Source organism: Strix aluco, chromosome 3, assembly GCF_031877795.1.
Source record: "Strix aluco isolate bStrAlu1 chromosome 3, bStrAlu1.hap1, whole genome shotgun sequence".
In the NCBI taxonomy this organism is placed as follows: domain Eukaryota; kingdom Metazoa; phylum Chordata; class Aves; order Strigiformes; family Strigidae; genus Strix; species Strix aluco.
Genome location: NC_133933.1, coordinates 23,391,581 through 23,412,089, shown reverse-complemented (window position 1 = coordinate 23,412,089; position 20,509 = coordinate 23,391,581). Strand labels below are relative to the sequence as shown.

Genomic DNA, 20,509 nt, shown 5'->3' with positions numbered 1-20,509 from the left:
TGGTTCCTGAAAATGGTCCATCTTATTTATTCTGCTGCAAGACTTGTGAATTCTCACAAAATTTGTTAAATGCACTCTTTATAGCAGGATCCTAAATACATTACCTTTCAAAATACCCTTCAAAGAGCCAGTGATGTTACCGCCTTTATGACAAAGGAAATTGGGACATAGCAAATTAAGGGAAAAAGTGGTCATCCAATATTAACCAATAACTTCAGAAATCCAGACAAAATTTTTTTAGACCACATAGCATTACATAGAGCTTTATAGTTTAAAGCAGAGCTCCAATTGATTTCAGTGACAGCTGAGACTTCTCAGTATCTCTTCACATCAAACCACAGGAAGTCAACTAACTGATCCATACGGTGATGAACGCAGAATTACTGGCTACATACAAAATATGTGGTTAGTATCTAGTACCAGCATAAAAAAAACCACTCTAGCAGTCAACAAAAGAATCAAATTTTCCATAGCATCATTCAATTACCCCATTAAAAAAAAAAAATTCCTTTTCTGCAAACCACAACTTCATTCATTACATTGACAGCTAACTTTGACAGCTTACTCCCCAATAACATCTGAATGAATTTCCAGAGCCCTACTGTCCTATGGGATATGTAAAACTGGGGAGGAGCAAAGAAAATGCCACAATCATACAGCTACAAAGATAGGACACACACAGATAGACTGTTAATTCTGTCAGTTTGTGTTTATACAATTTTAATTATTTCTTTCAGTATTTCTATCATAGACACATACTAGTAACAAAACAAATTTTCAGAAATTTTTACTGTATTCTTAAGTCATTTAATAATCATTTAAATAACATCAAAATTTTCAGGCAAAATCCACTTATGTAACATTCAGGATACATCTACATGAAAATTACCTTCAAGCCACTCCTAAACCAATTTCTACCAGACCTCTGAAGTGGCCACTCCCAGGCCTGACATCTGACAGAGCCCCTGGAAGATGCATCTAATGTCCCTCGTCCCTCCTCCTCTTCTCCGCAGCACGCTTAAACCTCACCACATGTCAGGGGACCTGCAGAGACCAGCTCCCTGCTGCTCCTTCTTCCTGAATTCTGATGCTTCATATTCCACACTCAAGTGCCCGCAAGTGGAGGAAAGTATAGAAAGCAACAACATTAACCTGCAAAGCAGTTCCCAGAAAGACTGCCCCCATTGCAGTTTGGAATGCCTCTTACCTTCCCACTTGAGAATAAAGTGCAATATGGACTATTTTGGTTAAAGCTACAAACAATACTCATATTTCCTTTCTTTCAGACTAGAAGTAATTCCCTGACTTTCAATGCAAAACCAGAATTAGCTCAAGCTTTTAGGCAGCCAAAATAGTTCACAGATGCAGAAAGAACACCAGGTAAATTTCTTCATAACACCAACACTGTCACTCCTTACTGCATTCTTACACCATTAGGATCTGATGCTGTATTTCTGGGAACAATAAAAATCTGACCGCTCAACAGGTACAGTTACACAATACATTTTCTTTCACTTAAGCTAGCCTTACTGCTACTGTAGACACATTTCACCCTGCAATCACTTCACTGCCCTCAGGTGTGCAGATGTCCACTTGTGGAGCTGAGTTGTAAATCTTTACGACTGAAACAGCAACCAAGAGGCCAGGCAAAAAACGCTCAACATCTAATGAGTGTGGAAGGATTCTACTTATAGAATCATAGAATCATTCAGGTTGGAAAAGTCCCTTTGAAACATTGAGTCCAACCATCAGCCCTACTCTACAAAGTTCTCCCCTACACCATATCCCCCAACATCTCATCTAAACGACCCTTAAACACATCCAGGGATGGTGACTCCACCCCCTCCCTGGGCAGCCTATTCCACTGTCTGACCACTCTTGCTGTGAAAAATTTTTTCCTAATGTCCAGTCTGAACCTCCCCTGTTGGGAGTTTAAAGCCATTCCCTCTTGTTCTGTCACTAGTCACGTGTGAGAAGAGACCAGCACCAACCTCTCTACAATGTCCTTTCAGGTACAGGGGGACCATCACCTCCCTACTTCTGCTGGTCACGCTATTTCTAATACAAGCCAGGATGCCGTTGGCTTTCTTGGCCACCTGGGCACACTGCTGGCTCATGTTCAGCTGCTTGTCAATTAGAACCCCCAGATCCTTCTCTTCCAGACAGCTCTCCAGCCACACCTCCCCAAGCCTGTAGCGATGCATGGCGTTGTTGTGGCCCAAGTGCAGGACCTGGCACTTGGCCTTGTTGAAGCTCATTCCGTTGATATTGGCCCACCGATCCAATCTATCCAAGTCTCTCTGTAGAGCCTCCCGATCCTCATGCAGATCGACACTCCCACTTAACTTGGTGTCATCTACGAATTTACTGATGATACACTCTATGTCCTTATCAAGATCATCAATAAAGATGTTGAACAGAAATGGTCCCAACACCGAGCCCTGAGGAACACCACTTGTGACTGGCCACCAGCTGGATTTAGCTCCATTGACTACCACTCTCTGGGACCGTCCATCCAGCCAGTGCTTGACCCAGCAGACCGTTCGCTCATCCAGGCCATGGGCAGCCAGTTTTTCTATGAGAATCCTATGGGGAACTGTGTCGCATGCTTTTCGAAAATCCAGGTAGATAATATCCACAGCTTTTCCCTCGTCCAGTAGTCGGGTCACCTTGTCATAGAAGATCAGGTTTGTCAGGCAGGACCTGCCTTTCATAAACGCATGCTGACTAGGCCTGATCCCCTGGTTGTTCATTATATGACTTTTAATGGCACCCAAGATGACCTGCTCCATGACCTTCCCTGGCACCGAGGTCAGACTGACAGGTCTATAGTTTCCTGGATTGTCCTTTCTGCCTTTCGACTTCTACTTATATCCTTTCTACTTCTACAAGTGCTTTCAAAATATCAGTTGATATCAAACAAAAAAGTCATAACATAGTCATGAATTAGGCCTTGCATTTACAAATGACAGGCAGGACTGACTCCTGCTCTTACCAGAGACTGCCTGAGACCCTGACATTTGCCGGGCAGTGGGCACACTCTCACATACAACACAAACTCCTCAAATTCAGGGGAAAGAGTATCCCAGGCCAAAAGGCTCAAATACAGTCCTTGCATACTGTTCAAGTCATATTCAGCGCACACTTGGAATGATTCTGAGAATTCAGTAAGCAAGATTTGGTCCTACCTGTCATGTCACCAATTTGAAACCACTCAAAAGCAAGGTACATATATTGGGGGAACAGAGGCTTTGGGCTTCGCATTTAGTTCATATCAAAACACTAAGGTTTAAGAATGAGTCATAACTCTCAGCAAACATGGAAAGGCGGTTCCGAACCACCCTTTATTTATTCTGCACTTGTGCAGAAGCTAAGCAGAGGGCAGTGCCCTGAACATGACCAGAAGGCCAGTGCTCTGCAATAGCACTGAAATGGTGACGGATCAAATTCTCTTTTCATGGTAAGGTTTCCTTCCTGAGCTATCAGGCTTGAAAGAAAGAGGAAAGAAAAATTATCACATTGACTTTTCTTGTGTTTATCTTTCTCTTAACACCATGACCAACATAAAAAAGAAAACATTAATGGATTACTTCAGGTATTTAAGTTTAGAATCCTAACTCCTCTCAGCCTATAAGCCCCAAAGTGATGCACAGTATGCAATTAATGAAATCACAATAGAGATACATGCTGCTTCTTTTCCAGTGCAACCATCTGCAGTAACATTTTTGAGGAATTAAAGGAATCCACAGGAAAAGTATCATCATGCTTGGTGCAGAAAAATACCTTAAGACAAAGATTATTTTGACTGTGCTAACAAAGCCTAGGAGATTCTTGAACATGGCAATTCAGTCTCAGCTACCAGTTAAAGGCACAAGAAACAAGAGGGAAAAAGCATTCAAAGGGATGAGTAAAGGGGTTACTCTCCATTTAATCCTCAGCTCACCTACTACAGTACTGAGTTCACAAAATGGACAGGACTTACTATACTAATATTCCATAACAGAAAGCTTCCTCTTTTACATGAAATTGAGAAGAGAAGGGGGAAGAAGGAGGACCCAAGAACCTCCAGGAGAACATTAAGTTCTGTGCAAGTTGGGATTTAGCTCAAGAAATCAGTAACTGGCTCTATACCCTTCCTTAATATAGCTCAGAGAAACAGACACATTCATCAGCAGAAAATACAAAGAATAAAAACATTCAGCAGGAGATGGGTTAACTGCATTATTTACAAGCAGGAAAACCACAAATGAGCTACTGAAGCTCTCCAACACAAATACTGATGTAGGATCTGGTTTTGCGCTAGCTTGCACTTCATTCAGATGTTACTGTTTCATACCAAAAAAAAAAAAAAAATTTAAAACCCACTACTGTTCTGACTGCCTTTGATTTTACACAGGTGTAAATGACTATCCATTACTTCAGATGTCATGCGGTCAGGCTGAAGTCTAATATTTTGTTAATGTTTTTTTTTCAAGAAAGCTCACTGTAAACAAAGAACTCATTAAAAGTTACTCTATCCATCTGCTAATGAAGCCAAGACTGGACTAAAACCCCAAATTCCACTCTCCGCAGACTAGTAAGAAAACAAATTCATTTCAGTACACCTATCACCTCAGAGCACCAATTCATTCGTGACCTTCCACATCTGACTGTAAAAGAAAGAACAGGAGGCAAGTTTCTAAAGTTCAAGTGTACCGAATTCAGAATGAGAACCCTAAATCACTGTCATTTTACAAATATTAAATGTGTTACAACAGAGCAGAGGACTAAGTCTTCCTTCCCCACATTCAGAAAGTACACATAAGGGCTGGCTATGGCAGTAGGCCCTGGAAGGCAAATTCCAACCCCTACCATACTTTCACTGAGGAACCTGGAGAAACTCAATGCCTGCTCCAATTCCTCTATTCCATGTATACCATAAATAGCTACCTTGGGACACTTGAAGAACTTTTGCCATTTAAATCTGGCAGAGCAAAAAGATAAACTACAGCAAGTTGTATAAAATGTTTCTGCACAAACAAAACACAAAGTAAATGCAAATTATAATGACACAGTGAAATCACTCAGAAATATCCTTATTAAACAAACTCCCCCATAAATAATAACAACTTCCAATGTAAAGCATTATGTATTACATGTATTACACTGTGCCTGGGAAATAGCTGCTATCTGTGAACTAGTATCTCATGAATAGATCTTGAATGGTTCTTTTGCAGTACTATTTAAAAAAGAAAAATTCAGCATTTCTCTTCTGGCATGTCATGACTAGGTTGTTGTAAAAACAGACTGACCGACCAACCAACCTCAGGGTACCCTACAGAATGTGTTCAAAATTTCTTATGCACAAAACACTGAAACAAAATTAACTAAAAACGTAGAGCATCCATTCTTAATGGAAAGTTGAGTTTTATTTAGCACAGTTGCTTTAAAATCAGCTCCTCGCAGGGCAGTTCACAGTGCAGTGGGAACAGGCAGGAAGCAGATACTCAGGAGGACCAAGCAGAAAAAAAGGAGAGGTGGAAGGGTTGGGAGGGGGAATTTCCTGATCCACGGAAGTAACTGTACTGTGAAATTACCTACCTACACTGTCTGTTTTACCTCACCTGATGACTAAATACAAGGTTATAAGAGGACCTGCCTCAACCTTCACTTAAAACTTTTCTGAGCAATACCTATGCACATACAGCTTTTCAGGAGATAATTTCCAGCATTAGCTGGAGATTATAATCAAGTTTCTGGTTATCTCTCTTGTCATCACATTTGACTTCCTGAAAACATACAAAGTTTTATGGGAAAAGTTTCTAGTGTAGCAATGTTATATACAAATTCCCTTTCTCCTCTCTGAACTGAATTTTGCAGCCTAACGGTTACTTGCTCCAACACCACCAACAGTCATCTTTGAAGTCCACTCAAGCTAAGCAAACCCCACATGCAGCAGGAATCAGTGGCAGAGGTGTTTCGTAAATAGTAAGTATGAGACAAGATTTAAATGTATGTATTACATTTGATACAAGATCTTTAGACACTTTGGGGCAATTTTTCTGAAATACCAGTGGCATGCATGTACTTCACAAGGCTGCAGGAAAGATTTTGAAAAGGTGAGGTACAAACAGCTGTATGAGTTAGAAGCAGCTTAATTTTTATGCAGGTCCAAGTTCAACACACATAAACAGTTGCTCAAAACACAATCCTGGCAACCATCCACCTGATCACTGCAGAAAAGAGCACTTCCCTTCTAAGAAATAAAACAATTGCCACTGTTCTGAATTGTACAACACTGAAGTTACAGGAGAGGGAGGAAAGAGGACATCACAGCAACTAAGATCACAGAAATAAGATTCCGAGCTTTCTTGAGTAACAACCCAAGAAAAAGAGTACCCAAACAGTATGCTGAAAATTTAAGCAAATAAATAAAGCACTTAAACACAGAAGTTACAAGCTACCCACACCTTCAGGAATTTCCACAGGAAACATTTCAAAAACTTTGGAAATAAAAAAATTTGGAAGGAACCTACACATAAACCTGGATCCTAGAAACTGCTTTTCCACTGAATTTTTGAATGGCCTTGAACACATCACAGCTCTGACTCCATTTCTTTGCAGAGATATTTAAGATGCTAACAACCACTCCCTTTTCTCAAACAGATTTTCAAGGCAATATATGCAAGTGCCCAGTATCATTGTAAACTACTTTCTCACCAGGAATCATACTACTGAAAAAGGACATTTACAACCCTCCCAACTTGGAACCAAATACACATTTTTAAAGTATCCTTTAAAAAATTAAAGCAAAATAAAGAAAATATTCTCTCTGGACATCTAGAAAAAGCTACAGTACTTGAAGTCTAGTTTTAAATTCTTAACCAGTTAATGCCTTCACATAAGTGGCTTGGCTTTCTTTAAAAGCTCAGCAGCAAATATGAACTGCTTTAACACAGCACGGCTATCAGTGAATTAACATCACTCTTATCTCCATTAAATGGGAGAAGAATTTGGCTTACAAATGCTTTCTTCTTCCTACCAGACACACATGACAGTTTTGGCTCATAGCTGTTAAGTCAACACCTACCACCTAAAGTCTGTATAGGTTTACTGTATTTAAAAAAAAAAAAGTATTTTCCTATACATATAATTTCTATCTATGTATACACACAGAGTCTTCTAAATACAGTATCTGAATTTCTATTTAAGAATTTTATACATACTCATCTTGAAGGACAGACAGTCCTCCTTCCTAAATATCCACTGATGAATCCATCTCCATTCAGATGTCTAAACTTTCTGAAGTCTTGACACACCACCTATGGCTGGGAAATATGCCTTTGACTGGAGAGCCTGTTTTTCTCTAAGAGAACAAGCAGCTGGGAAAAACAGTACCTAAGTCCTCAAGTACCAGGAACAGAGGAGTATGGTATAAGATGGACACTAAGGCAGAGAGAAAGAAGAGAATCTGGGTTTATTCATCGAGTCCTAGGTTGAAACTGAGAGGCTCAAAATATTGGCAAGTAGCACACTTACAGACTTCAAATACTTATCTTATTCAAATACTCTAAGTGAGAAAGGACATCAGGTATTACACAATGCAGCAGAGCTACACTGCTTTTATAAACACACACACAAAGGACCCCAAACCCCTGTGATAGGTGTTTATGTTTAACTCAAACGTGCAGTTTGACATGCTTGACCTGGCTTCTCTTGAAGTTAATTAAAATTCTGCCCCAAGCTTTTGGGGGATGGTGGTGGGGGTGTTATTGAAAACAACGATTGGCATACCACGAAGAAATCCTTGTAGCTTTGCCAAAATTACTTCATTTACCATCTTCCAACTCCTGCAAGTTTCCTCTGCCGTTTCCCATAGGAAATGGTTTTGTACTTCAGATGCTGGAACGGTGCTAAGAATGACCTTCACACCCTGTCGCTGCAAAAGCGTATGATTTCACATGCTGCGGGGGGGGGGGCGGGCGGGGAGGGATACAGAAAGAACTGGAGAAGGTGTGCCCAAGAGAAATTGAAAATCTACAGTAAAACCAAACACAAAAATGGCAGTCTAACATTAGCAAAAGTGCCATGAAAATCTGTCACTAAGTTTTGTTTATTGCTTTAGAATCAGTGGGGTAAGATCAAAACTACTTTATTTTACTGAAGAAAATACTTGCCCCAAACAAGTGATCTCACCAGATCTGGCAGCGACTTATTAGAGAAAATGGTTTCCTTAAACTGAAAAAAAAGAAGTAGACAAAAAATAAAAGGAAATCACCAAAAGATGGAATCCCTCTCTGAAGTGAAAGACGCAAGGCAAGAAACCGTTGTTCTTTTAGAGACAGAATAACATTTGCTTAACTGCTAGGTCTCAAAACGTAAAATTCAATTTTGCTGAACACAAGCAGTCATCACTAAGAATTGCCATTAACATTCTAGGTGGGTGGGGGAAAAAAAAAAAATCACAAGATCACATGGAACAAAATTAGACAAGTTTTGAATAATCATATGACAGTTTGATGTTATTGAAAGGTTTTAGTGCCACAGATTCAGCATGTTTTAGAACTAAATGTATTGAGGCTTCAGCAGCAATGCACAGTGACATATGTAGCTTTTGGGCTGTTTAAGAAGCTTTTATAATTATAACCGTGATCATATACATGGTTAAATACATTTACTGACAACATAAACTACATGACCAAGATAAAGGAAAAAAACCTTCGAGACTGGATTGTTCCCTTACGAAGAAAACTTAGTGGTGAAATTAAAGCAAATTTTTAAGTACTAATATCAAGAATTCCTTGGAAGAGATTCCCTTCTATTGGTAGTGCCAAGGATCACAAAGTGAACGTAATATTGTCAGTAAATAATACTGATTAATTTCATTAAATAATCTTACTTTTGGAGAAAAGGAATGTAAAAATTCAAGAGTGTAGCTAGACAGCAAATCAGCAACTGCTTGCCCCCACTGCACCCTTTCTTTCCCTCTCAGACAGTTGAAGCACTAGGCTACTGCCAATAAGGTCAGATGACATCTCTGCTAGATCACCCAGGAAGAGACTTTTCAGGTGTTAAACATGAGCTCAGGCAGCATATACTCAACAGCGTATTTGTATGGATATTCACTGAAGTAGCTAAGAAACTATGTCATTAGAAGCAACTGCTTCCCAGATGATCTTCTCTCAAATCCAAGTGTTACTCGAGGATCGAGTTAACCAAGAAATACCAAGTTAACGAAATAATACACCCCAGCTGCGGCAATATACATCATATCTTAGTAACCTTAACTCTATTTAATAGAGTTTGCTTTTTGAGAGTCTGGATTATCATCATCAGTGGAGACACTGTCACTCCTTTCAGAAAAACAGGTAAGACACAAGAGTATAAAGAAAACAAAAACATCAGCCTACCAAATACTTAGACCCAGAAAAAGCAATTTGCCTCAATTTATTTCAAGAGTTAAATTATGACTTTTGCAAAGATACAAAGTTTAGAAATTTATCTTTCACTAGCCAAAGGTGGTTGCTAGCTACGAAGATAAAAACAGTCAATATTGGGGGTGGAGGGACACAACAAAATAAAGCATCTCAGGACAGAAACAGCACAGCTAAATGATAATGATTTTCTCTGCAAATTTCTATTTGCGTAGGAAGCTGCTTCTATAATTTTGCTCCAACGTATCAGATCACAACAAGAACAAGTCTCTTTTGTGTCAGTCCCTACCAAAATTATAAAAGGATCCTTTTAAATTATCACAAAATAGAACAACGTCAAGTGTTTTCTAAAAGTTGGGGGAAATAGAACAAAACCATTCCAAGTGTGTTAATATAAGAATCCTTGTCTTTCAGTTACAAAACGTACAAGGAAAACTGTTTAAAGACATTGAGTGATACTATGCCAAATACCACAAAACACAAATACACCAACACTTTCTTTCTCCAAGAAATTACCATCATCAAAATCAGACAGCTATTTTGAAGATGCCTATTCATGATTAGAAATTTTCTCATTGCAAGAAGAAACATTTCAGTAACTGTTATGGAAACAAAAAGGCTCACAATTTCTACACCAAATATCTATCAGAAAAAGCTGGTAACGTCAAAATTTGATTCCAAGTTGTAGCTTCTTTGTATGTTAGAGGGAATCTGAGAGGCAGCCTCTAAACATGGAGCACTGGAGCTACAGTAGGTGAAGCCGTTGAAGTCTGGGCTGTTACAGTCCTAGCCCTCTTTTGTACAAACACCAGTACAATCGTTTCACACAACCAGATCAACAGACTTTAACGCGTTTCTGCAGGGTTAGTTTTCAACTGGAATCTGTCCCTCTGCCCACATAAGCACCAGCAAAACAGAGATCAGTGGACTTAGCCAGCCTTAAGACACCATCAAGTCAGCTCCCACCCAAGATAAAACCAGCCGAGTTACAGTTAAAATACTAACTCCTATTTCCTCCTCCTCTTGTTACTATGTGTCCTGCAAAACATTCAGACAACGCAGTGCTTTATTTACAAAAGGCAGCGTGATAAAGGTGAAAGAGCTTTAATGAGCAACAGCAGGAAATACCTTGGGACTATGGTGTCCCCACAGCACAAATGACATTTTCTTAAACCACTTCACAGTCATGTAACACAAGTTGTTGCTACCCTTCCTACAACTTCTTTATTTTAGTTTTAGTTATTAAAATGGTAAAAGCTATACTCTCGCTCAAGTCTCTTCATATTTAGACTACAGGAGTAAAACAGATCAGAACTCCTTACAGCCAGAACAAACAGCCCAAGGCCCCAGCTCTACAAGAGCTTACAAACAGAAATGATTCATGTTAGTAAATCGATTGATACCTACTGGATCCAATAAGAAATATACAGGATGTTTATAGAAAACACTGTGTAGATGGCACCTGTAGGTAAAGCCTGTGTGTATGTCTCACACAGGTGACAACTTTTTGTTACCATTCTCCACACGCAATCTCTATATTATGAGCCTGACCAACAAAATCATGGAAGCTTGAGGATGACTGGGGAGAAACAAAGGAAAAAACCAATCCAAATCCAGAAACCAAGATTTTGGCCATGGGAGCATCAGACCGACACACGGCTATCTGCCTCATATAAGAAAGTGAGATCTTGCTCGGATGAAAAGCAACAAGAATGGAAGCGCGGAAGAAGAGAAGGAGGCTTCAGCTGAGAAAAGGTACCTACATTAAAGCTCTGCTTTGGAATAACATTACTTATGAAACACACACAGAAAGGAAAGGAGGAAGAACTCAGAAATGGAGACCTGTGGGCACTTCACCGCAGGTGAGGTCATGTTACAAGTAGCACAGTCACACAAGCCTAAAATAAGGTAGGATTTTAAGATGAAAAGGATGAAACAGGGACAACAGTGGGAGGGAATACCTAAAAAAAAAAAAGAAAGAAAATTACTTTACACAGAAAGACTGCTCACATATCCTCCACTCTGAGGACAACATATTTCCATGCTCCTGAGATAAGACAATAGAGTCCTCCTCCAAGTCCTGACTTCTGAGACTGAAAAGAAGCTGAACAAAAGATCAATAAAGTGTTGCTGGCCTAATCCCACAATGTTTGAAGGAAATGTAGTTACTGTTATTAACATCTATGCCTGCTTTTTCCCTCCCCTTTGAATGCCACTCTAAACTCACCTAGTATTTCTACAAAAAAAATTACCATATATTTTTACTAAATTACTGAACAAAATTCATTTAAAAGCTTGGCTTTTTTTCCTCAAAATGGCCTACAAAATACTCAGTTCATAACATCTACAAGCTCCAGATCAAAAACTTTTCAAAAAGATGCAGAGAGAAGGTACACTAAGAAGCTGAACTTTAAGAGTAAAAGAAACCTACCATATTGTGTAACAAAACTAATTTAAATCAAACTAGAAGTCTGGATACGGATAAGGAAGAATTATGAAACACTAAGTCTTAGGAGTCTGGATACACCTCATGTGGATTTTATCCATGGTGACTGCTAGTAAACCTAATTAGGCTGTATTACTAGAAATAAAGCAAACTGACTCATCTGAATAGAAGATTTTTTTCAGGTATTATTAAGCCCAATGTCATGTTTAAACTATCTGAAATAAAAATCTTGTAGCTAACAAAAGATGGCACATGACTGACCTAAATCACTTGCATTTTTTAAAGATTTTAGTCCACATTAGTAGCATTCCCAAGCTTAATGAGGATTTTAGAAAAATAATGTGGTGAGGTGAGTTAGACAAGAGTAGAACAAAATATTCTAGTTGTTCCACCAGAAAAAGAATATCAAATTAAGCAAGTACAAATGCTTATGGAAGGAATGCCTGCTTTGCCAAAAGGTAAAACTTAAAGAGTCTAGGAGCTGGCCTTTTCTTTTAATTCTGTCTCAGCTATCCACTGTACCTTTTTTAGTCAGGTTTTACAGCTTGGCAATAGGATCTAATTGCTTCTGGAAGTTCTCTGTGCAAATGGAGATGATAAATTTTTTACAGTATAAGATTAATTAGGGATGCTATGCATGGGTTAATATCTTGCAAAAACAGATCCAGGATAATTTACAGTGTCCACTTTCAGAAAATAATATGGGAAAAATAATTTCCAGGATAGTAGCCTGCATCTACTTTGTATCTGGAAATTCTGTACTTGCAATTTATTCACAATAAAATTTCAAAACAACACGGGCACTTAACTATACAGCCACAGGTATGAATCAGAAGTGAAATTACTTTTATTTGCTGCTGCTATTCAGAAGCACTGATCTATAGGCATAAGATACAGCTTCAAAAAGAAAGGTAGTTTCTCTCGATCTTTGTAAAAAATATATATATATAAAAACAAAGTATTAAACTATATTGGGCCAAATAAGCTCATTGTTCTTATAGCACAATATCCTTCTTTCAGTCAACTGCGAACTAATAAGAGGCTACAGGTTGTAAAAGAGTACAAAAGAGTGCAAAAGGGCCAAAAGACAAGGAAAGAGTTTAATCAGGTACACACACACTCAGCATCATGTGCTACACAGAGGTTAAGAATTCAAACACACCTTCGGCAGTACATTTTACAGTTATGATCGTCCCTCAAATAAACTATTGGATTAACCCTTTAACATGGTATGTCTTAGTAACAGAGAATTTATTGTGTTGTCATGAGGTTTATAATGCCCACTGAGCAGACTAACTCATATAATTGTATTTCTCCATTTGTCCCCATTAGACCAAAGCATGCTAGGAATTTCTGTACAGAATAAAGGCATTCCTAAAATTCCTGAAAATGAAGTATTAGTTAGCTTTCTATCTAAGCAAGCTGTACTCCTTTGCAATAAAAAGGACATCACTGACAGAAGTCAGTCAACCTAAATACACAAGCCACAGAGCCTGTCAGGGAGCCCCTGAATACCTCCAAACTTCCCCAGCCCAAAAGAACAAAACCAACCAAAATGAACGTCCTTAAAAAAACACTTAATTTTAAGTAAAAAGTAAGTTTTAAAAACTTGGTATACAGTATATGTGTTAAGAAACAAATGTGTTACAATGGGTTAATGCCTCACTCTACTGGAAATTGGCTTTAACCCTCATGCAAAACAAGTAGAATTAACCGGATGGTCTCAGAGCTCATTTGATCACATCAGAACTGTTGATAAACTTACAGTAATTAGTTTCCTCTGTTCGTGACAAGAATCAAAACTGAAATAAATGTGGGAGAGGTCACAATTCAAAAGGTATAGAGGATAAACACACAGCCACCTAACAATAAGGTCCGCACAGGCAACCATTCTCCTACGTATTTTCCTGCAATCTTTTTTCTTTGTTTTTCAAGTGAGTTGCTATAAAACTGCATCTCTGCAAAAGCTGCTTACACAATATTCTGAAACATGAGATTTGAAGGTCGTTTCTATTTGACAGCTTTGAAAAACCTCCTTCTTTCACCCTAATCAATAAAAAGCATTTGTTAGCTGCAGCTATGTAACAGAAACACCAGTTTACATAAAATAAGCAGTAAAGCGTTATCATAAACAATGACAGAAATGTGTGTCAAGAATGCCACAATGACTTCTGTGTAGATTGGATCCCCATACCTCCACATAACTCAGCTGCAGGCAATGAAATAACTCACATTTACAATCAGATATATGCTTAAGCACATTAAGTTGCTGTGACAAGCAGGATGCTCATTCTTCCCCAAAAAGAATTTAATAACTGTTTTCCCTTATGTCAATCAGGCCAAAGAGGTATTTCCAGTTTTATTACTACAATAAGGAAAAAAAAAAAGGTAATTCCTAAAATGTAAATTTTTTTGAAAAATGTATTTCCAATAGGTTAGATATTACTAAGCACCAAAGTCTACTTTTAATAAAAAATAAGGAACACTTAAAAGCTGAAGTCTTTTACTGCTGTGTCTACTAAGAATAGGACCTAAAAGAAGGATTATTTTTTAACAGTTTGTTCTAAAAAGCAAAATATAAGCAACTCATAGCCGCAAAAGCCTGTGATTTGTGTCATGACCTACAAACAAATGAACAACACAGAAGACGTGCAGGAGTCTAGAGGCAAGATTTTGTTTTCTTTTGTTACTAATACTTAAAAACAAACCTAGCTTCAAAATGGTATACTATTTTTTCTTGAGAAAAAACGTGAGAGAGAGAGGAAAGAGAAAGAAAACTCTGACAACCTCTCCACAACTCTGTCTTGAAAAAATGGTTTTATGGTGATAGAACCATTTTTAACGTCCAGAAGACATGCTGCACATCTGAATGACAGAAGTACGAGACCAATGATGACAGTCTAGTCTATGACCATAACAGCACTGCATAAACACCAAAACATTTCAGTTCTACTAGAGGTGAAATGAGAACAATTTAATCCTTCTTCCAAAGCCTCCTTCGGTAGGAAAAAACCCAACATAAAAACCACTAAAGGATAGTTAACACTTTTCCTACACGAAAAAAAGCCACTGACTTCCCCACGCTATCGGTAGTGCTCTCCATCTTCCCTCCCTTATATCTCCATACATTTTGGAGTTTATTCTTGTTTACTTTCAATGTATCCTAAATAACATTGTTCTAGTTTCTTTTAAAAACCAATTCAAATTGGAGCCATTGTAAAGGAAGTTTTCCCAGAACTAAAACATCTCCAAAAGCTTCTTTCTATCACTATATTTTGATTTCAGGTTGAGCTTAACAGCCTTTGTTACCTCCCTCACAGTCTTGAGTCATTGTGGCAGCTCAAACACATGTAGAAAAGAAAAAGCAAAGTGCCTGGAATTCTCAATAGCTTTGTCTAATTATAGCAACTGGAGATTACCAGAAAATCTCTTTTCTAAATCACAAATACAGCTATCAATAGAGATAAAAATGAAAACTAACATCAAATACATAGAACAAGCCAAACCTAAATGTTCCATTTCCTTCCTGTCATCTCAAAATTTGCCCTGATTTAACCCTTAGAACTCAAATACAATGGTTGTTTCCATGGTTGTCTTTGCATATAATATACCTATGTAAAATAAACAACAAAATCAAATCATCTTCTTTGCATGTCACAAAACTAATAATGTATAAAAATAGGGAAAGTAATTGCACTTTCACTTTAAGCCAAAAAAAAAAAAAAAGGATTTTAGAAGTAATACTGATTCTAAATCACAAAGTAATCAATTAACCTGACACTTCAAACCAATCCAATGTAATGTCAAGCACCTCAAAAAGACTGAAAACCTACAAAAATGTAACACTCAACTTCACATTCCAGAGACCTTACTTTCTCCACTTGCTGAGTTAAACTTGTAACATCAAAAGATGAACCACCAGTTCAGACACTCAACTGTTTCACCCTGCTTCAGTTTTTAATAAATTATAAATCTAGATAACAAGTGCATAAAATAGTCCTGAAAGATCCAAGGACTAGAACATGAAGCTGCTTAGTTCCCCTAAATATAGCAGCAGTCACATGGCCGTTACTAAGACCACATTAGCTTCTCCATGCTAGAATACCTCCTAAACCTTTCCTCCAAAAATTTTAGATTGTGCTATGAGTATTCAGTCTTACATGAAATACAGCATGTAAAATCTCAGACCTAGAACAGCTTAAATCAAAATACACATCCATGTACAGCATCCCCAAAAAACCTAACTACAAAACCAAACAGTAGCACCCTCAAAACTGCACCACTGAAACGCACAAAAAATTATTTGCTGTTGAGCTCAGCAGGACTCTGTGATCACCAAACAGCTATTTATTAGCCTTTTCTTAAAAATGACTATATAAATAAATTTTATTTGCTTCTAGAAACAATTTTAAAAAGCAGTTTAAGGTTAAGATGATGAACAGTTCTCAGGAGTAAGTATGTACTTTGCAATTTGTAAATGCACAAACCTACCAGTTCATACCATTCTAAGACCAGTTACAATAATTTCAGATTGCACTCACCATAGTAATAAAGCAAAATTGTGGATGCTTGGCATAAACGCACAAAATGTCTTTCCAAGACAGCAACCAACTGACCACCAGTAGATATACCAGGCACCACGTTTTATGTCACTGATGGGAAAAATAAATTAATACACACTATTTTATACGGTACATTCAAAATTAAGAGTGCTTCATATGCAGCAGCTTTCAGAACTCCCTGGTGTACAACTGGTGGTATTTTCCCTACTGTTCAAATACGGAAGCTGAAAAAAAATCAAGCTGAAAGCACTTCAACATTGAGTCACTGAGGGAGGCAGGGGTAGAGCCTACAATTTCTGGCTGCCAGCCTTCTGCTTCTGCCACTACTCGGCACTTCTCTGACTTTAAAACCACATATAACCTCCTTCTAATCAACCCCTTGCATTGTTTCCCCTTCTGGGGAGAGATACGCGAGGTCATGATTATATCAAAGAACAGGGTACCCTTAGTAACTTGACTGCACCAAAGCACTGGAGGGTACATTACCTCTGCGAGAACCTCATTTTGCCAAGCTCCTGATCTCAACTGAAATGCCAGAGACCACTAGTTTCACTTGGAAGGCTGGCTTTCAGAAGAGACAACTCATGTGAGTGTTTGCAGGATAAAGACATCATTCACATAGACACTTCCAACGTCAGATAGTAGAAACCATTGCTCTTGCATTTCACCTCACAAACACTCTTGAAAAAACACTCAGGGTAGAAGTCCAGATAGCAAAGCTGGGAGCAGATGGAGGACTCTGGCAACTCAGCTCTGAAAATGGGAGGAACTGGTCTTGTCTGAAGCTGAAGAGTCCTGCTAAGGCACAGTTGGAGCATGAGAGCGGAGAAGTAGCAGGAAAAATAGGCCAGCAAGAAACCTTACTCCAGCCTTTCCAAAACAGTGTATTATTTCCATCAGCGGCCTGTAAAGTTTATTACAGAAATCTTCAGGTACCATCAGAGCCTTGTAATGATACATTTATTCATCAAACAACCCCCCACCAAACGCACCAGCACCCAATACGACGGGTCCCGAACACGCCGTTACGCTGACGGTTAACTTTTTTTTATTATTATTTACAGGATATCAGCTGGCTAGATCTGCTGCAGACTACACTAAGTTTCTGCATACAAAACACCCTTGAAGCCACCATATTTTCCCAGTTTTTCACAGCTTCTGTATGCCAGTGACAGTTTTAGAGGGAAGATTCTTCAGAAGTACTTTTAATTACTACTTCCTCCTTAGCTAGAACGCATTAATTATAGCCTGTTCCTCCAGATAATAAGAAAACAAAGGCCAGTGCAATATGAACAGTACAAGAAACTTAATTACTGAGTCAGATGTCCTTTAGATGTCAGTATGAGTACAGTGAGGAGCAGGAAAATAAAACACACACATATCAGCCTCAAGTTGTTAGATCAGTTATCAAAACAATGTCTTTCCTCGGTGACTTCATTATGAAGAGCTCAACCAGCTAATTAATCAAACGCCTGTTACGTGTTTTAAAAATGTGCCTTTTTTTTAATAAAGGAGGCCTGCTGATGTATTTATTACAAAGCAAAATGTGGTAAATGGTTCTGCATGTAAATGCAGAAGTGCTGCATGACTTTGAAGTTTGAAGGTCAGATACAGTAACCGTTCTCATCAAGGTTCTTATGTCAGACTGCATCTTCTGTTTTGCATCTATGTTTTGGAGGAGGAAGAAAATTAATTAAAAAGAAAAACATAGAGACAACCAGTTCTATGACAACTTAAGAAGAACTGGAATGCTATCATTTACCTGTCTTCATTTAAAAATCTGCAAATACCCTACCTCCCCAAAACAAAGAAAGAAAATGGAAAGGGTGCTGGGGGACACACAATTTCATTCTGCTTTTCAACTTTTGTTATCCTCATCAGGAAAATCAATCTAATAAAGTCAGCAATTATTTTATGTTAAAGAAGAGAATGTAATTTTCTCCCTTTTCACATATATTTCAAAACCATATCATTTAAGAGAGCTGGAGGATTTCCATGTTGATCAACACCTTTTATTTTAAAGCAGTATAGATCTGACTGCAGATGCAAGCCAGAGGATTGTGTACTGATCTTTTTTCCAGGCATCAGAGAATTCAGCCCTCACGCTTCTATATTCCCAGCAACTTTAGGAAACAAAACTCAACAGCTGGGCCTGAAGGCAAACAAACATGCCTCATGTACCAGAGTCTGATCCATGTCAAAAAAAACCCTCACAAAAAACTCCACATACGTTTTACATGCATACCTCAAAGACGAATAACCAATATGGATTTCTTTTTAGCACCACCACCACGTTTAAATACAGTAAAAACAGTAAAACTGATAACACTTCCCAGTAAAACACTGAGTTATAAACAATCCCCTCTTACACATAAATAACAGACGTTATACAAAGCAGACAGGAACATGGACGGATGTACACAAAATAAACACATTCAAACTTACCCCACTCTAGATACTCAAGGATGTTCTTCTCTCTTCTCAGAGGGGAATTATTACATTCATCATAAAGGCAGATGAGTATATCCAGCAAGGTTTCCACACTGAAGCATTGCCCATTAGTCTGAGTTGGCCCATCCAAAATAAACTGCTCCAACTGCTTCAAACGCACTTCTCCAGACATGGTTGTTTCAGTTTGCATTGGGGTTTCTTTTTTAATGATTATTATTACTTTGCCAAAAAAATAACAAAAAAAAATAAAACAAAAAAAAAATCTTTTGAGGGTTTTGTTGTTTAAAAAGAAGTCAACAGTATTTTTAACAAGTGTCAAACTGTGGCAGTGCTTGATTTCCAGCCCACCTCGGTGTTACCAGCCTGAAACTAAACCCCTGCGACTTTCAGACACACACATACAGTGTGTCTATCTGTGTATGCATAATTTTTAAGAGAAGAAAATAGCTACCCTAAAAAAATATATATCTTTTAATATGCTTAATAAGAAAGCAAAAAAAATACACGGCCACTCCTGATGCTTTAATAATAATAATTGCACTCAAATTCAACCAAGACTGACTGACACCGATTTCACCGTGCGTGCACAGGCATACGCACTTAATATATTTAAAAAGGTCTTCTCCTTCATTCAAAATGCAGATCATGCAGCACGATCCTGAGAGGAGCCCCACCGCATCATTACAGCGTAACAGCCCCCTTCGGCTCGCACCAGCCTTTCGCTTCCCACAACGGATGGGAAAGGAAAAATATATGTATTTATATCTTTATATATACGAAAGGGAGAAGGAACCAGGGCGCACACCGGCGGGGAAGGAGGCAGGGAAGGAGGGAGGGAGGGGGCCGCGCAGCCCCGCCGCCGCCCCCCCAGCCCCAGCCCCGGCCCCGGCCCCGGCCGCGGCCCCGGCGGGCAGCGCCTCCGCGGCCACCGCGCCCGCCGTGGGGGTGGGGCGCAGGTCCCCCCGGCCGCCCCTCCTCAGGGCGCAGCCACGTCCTGCCCCGGGCAGCTTTTCCCTTCCTCCTCCTCCTTACCGAGTCTCCTTTTAGGGCTTTTCAGTGATTCAAAAAAACTAAAGTCTTCATCGTCGCCCCCTTCTCCTCCGCTGCGCCAAGGGGCGGCGGGCGGGACGCGCGCCCCTACACACCGGCACCGCCGCGGGGCGGCTGGGAAGCGCTCCGAGCCCTGTCAAATCCTTCCCATGGCTGCTGCTGCGGAGACGGCGCCCTCCTTCTCCTCCTCCTCCTCCGGGTGCGCGTCCTGAGGCGGAGGGGAAGCGCCGGCGACCCCGCTCCGGCCGCACGCTGCGGGCCGGGGGGCCCCGGCGGCGGCGGCGGCTTCACTCCCGGCGGCGAGATGCTCTCCCGGCTTCGCCCCGCCGGGCAAAGGGCATCCTCCCGCGGTGCCCGTGTGGGGGGGGTGTGTGTGTGTGTGTGTGTGTGTGTGTGCGTGCGTGCGCGGGGCGGCGGGGAGGGGTAACGGCGGCGCCCTCCCTCCCCCCCTCCCTCTCCTCCGCTTCCGCGCCCTCCTCTCCCCCGCCGCTCCCTCCCTCCCTCCCGCGGTCACACGCAGCAGCCGCCGCCGCCGCCGAGCGCGCAGCAGCCCAACATGGCGGCCGCGGCGGGGGGGAGCCGCCGCC

At 39.8% G+C, this 20,509-nt stretch overlaps 1 protein-coding gene across 8 annotated transcripts in view; it reads right to left on the bottom strand.

Annotated features, from left to right (window-relative positions):
• CDC42BPA (CDC42 binding protein kinase alpha) overlaps positions 1-20,308 on the bottom strand; it is a 191,502-nt gene extending 171,194 nt beyond the window's left edge. For all 8 annotated transcript variants that reach the window (XM_074817748.1, XM_074817752.1, XM_074817751.1 and 5 more), the window contains exons 1-2: positions 19,905-20,308; positions 18,867-19,091 (exon numbers count right to left, since the gene is read on the bottom strand). In XM_074817748.1, the coding sequence (XP_074673849.1) occupies positions 18,867-19,062 (196 nt within the window). In that variant the 5' untranslated portion in view covers positions 19,063-19,091; positions 19,905-20,308. The remainder of the gene's footprint in view (positions 1-18,866; positions 19,092-19,904) is intronic.
• Between the last annotated feature and the right edge of the window lie 201 nt (positions 20,309-20,509).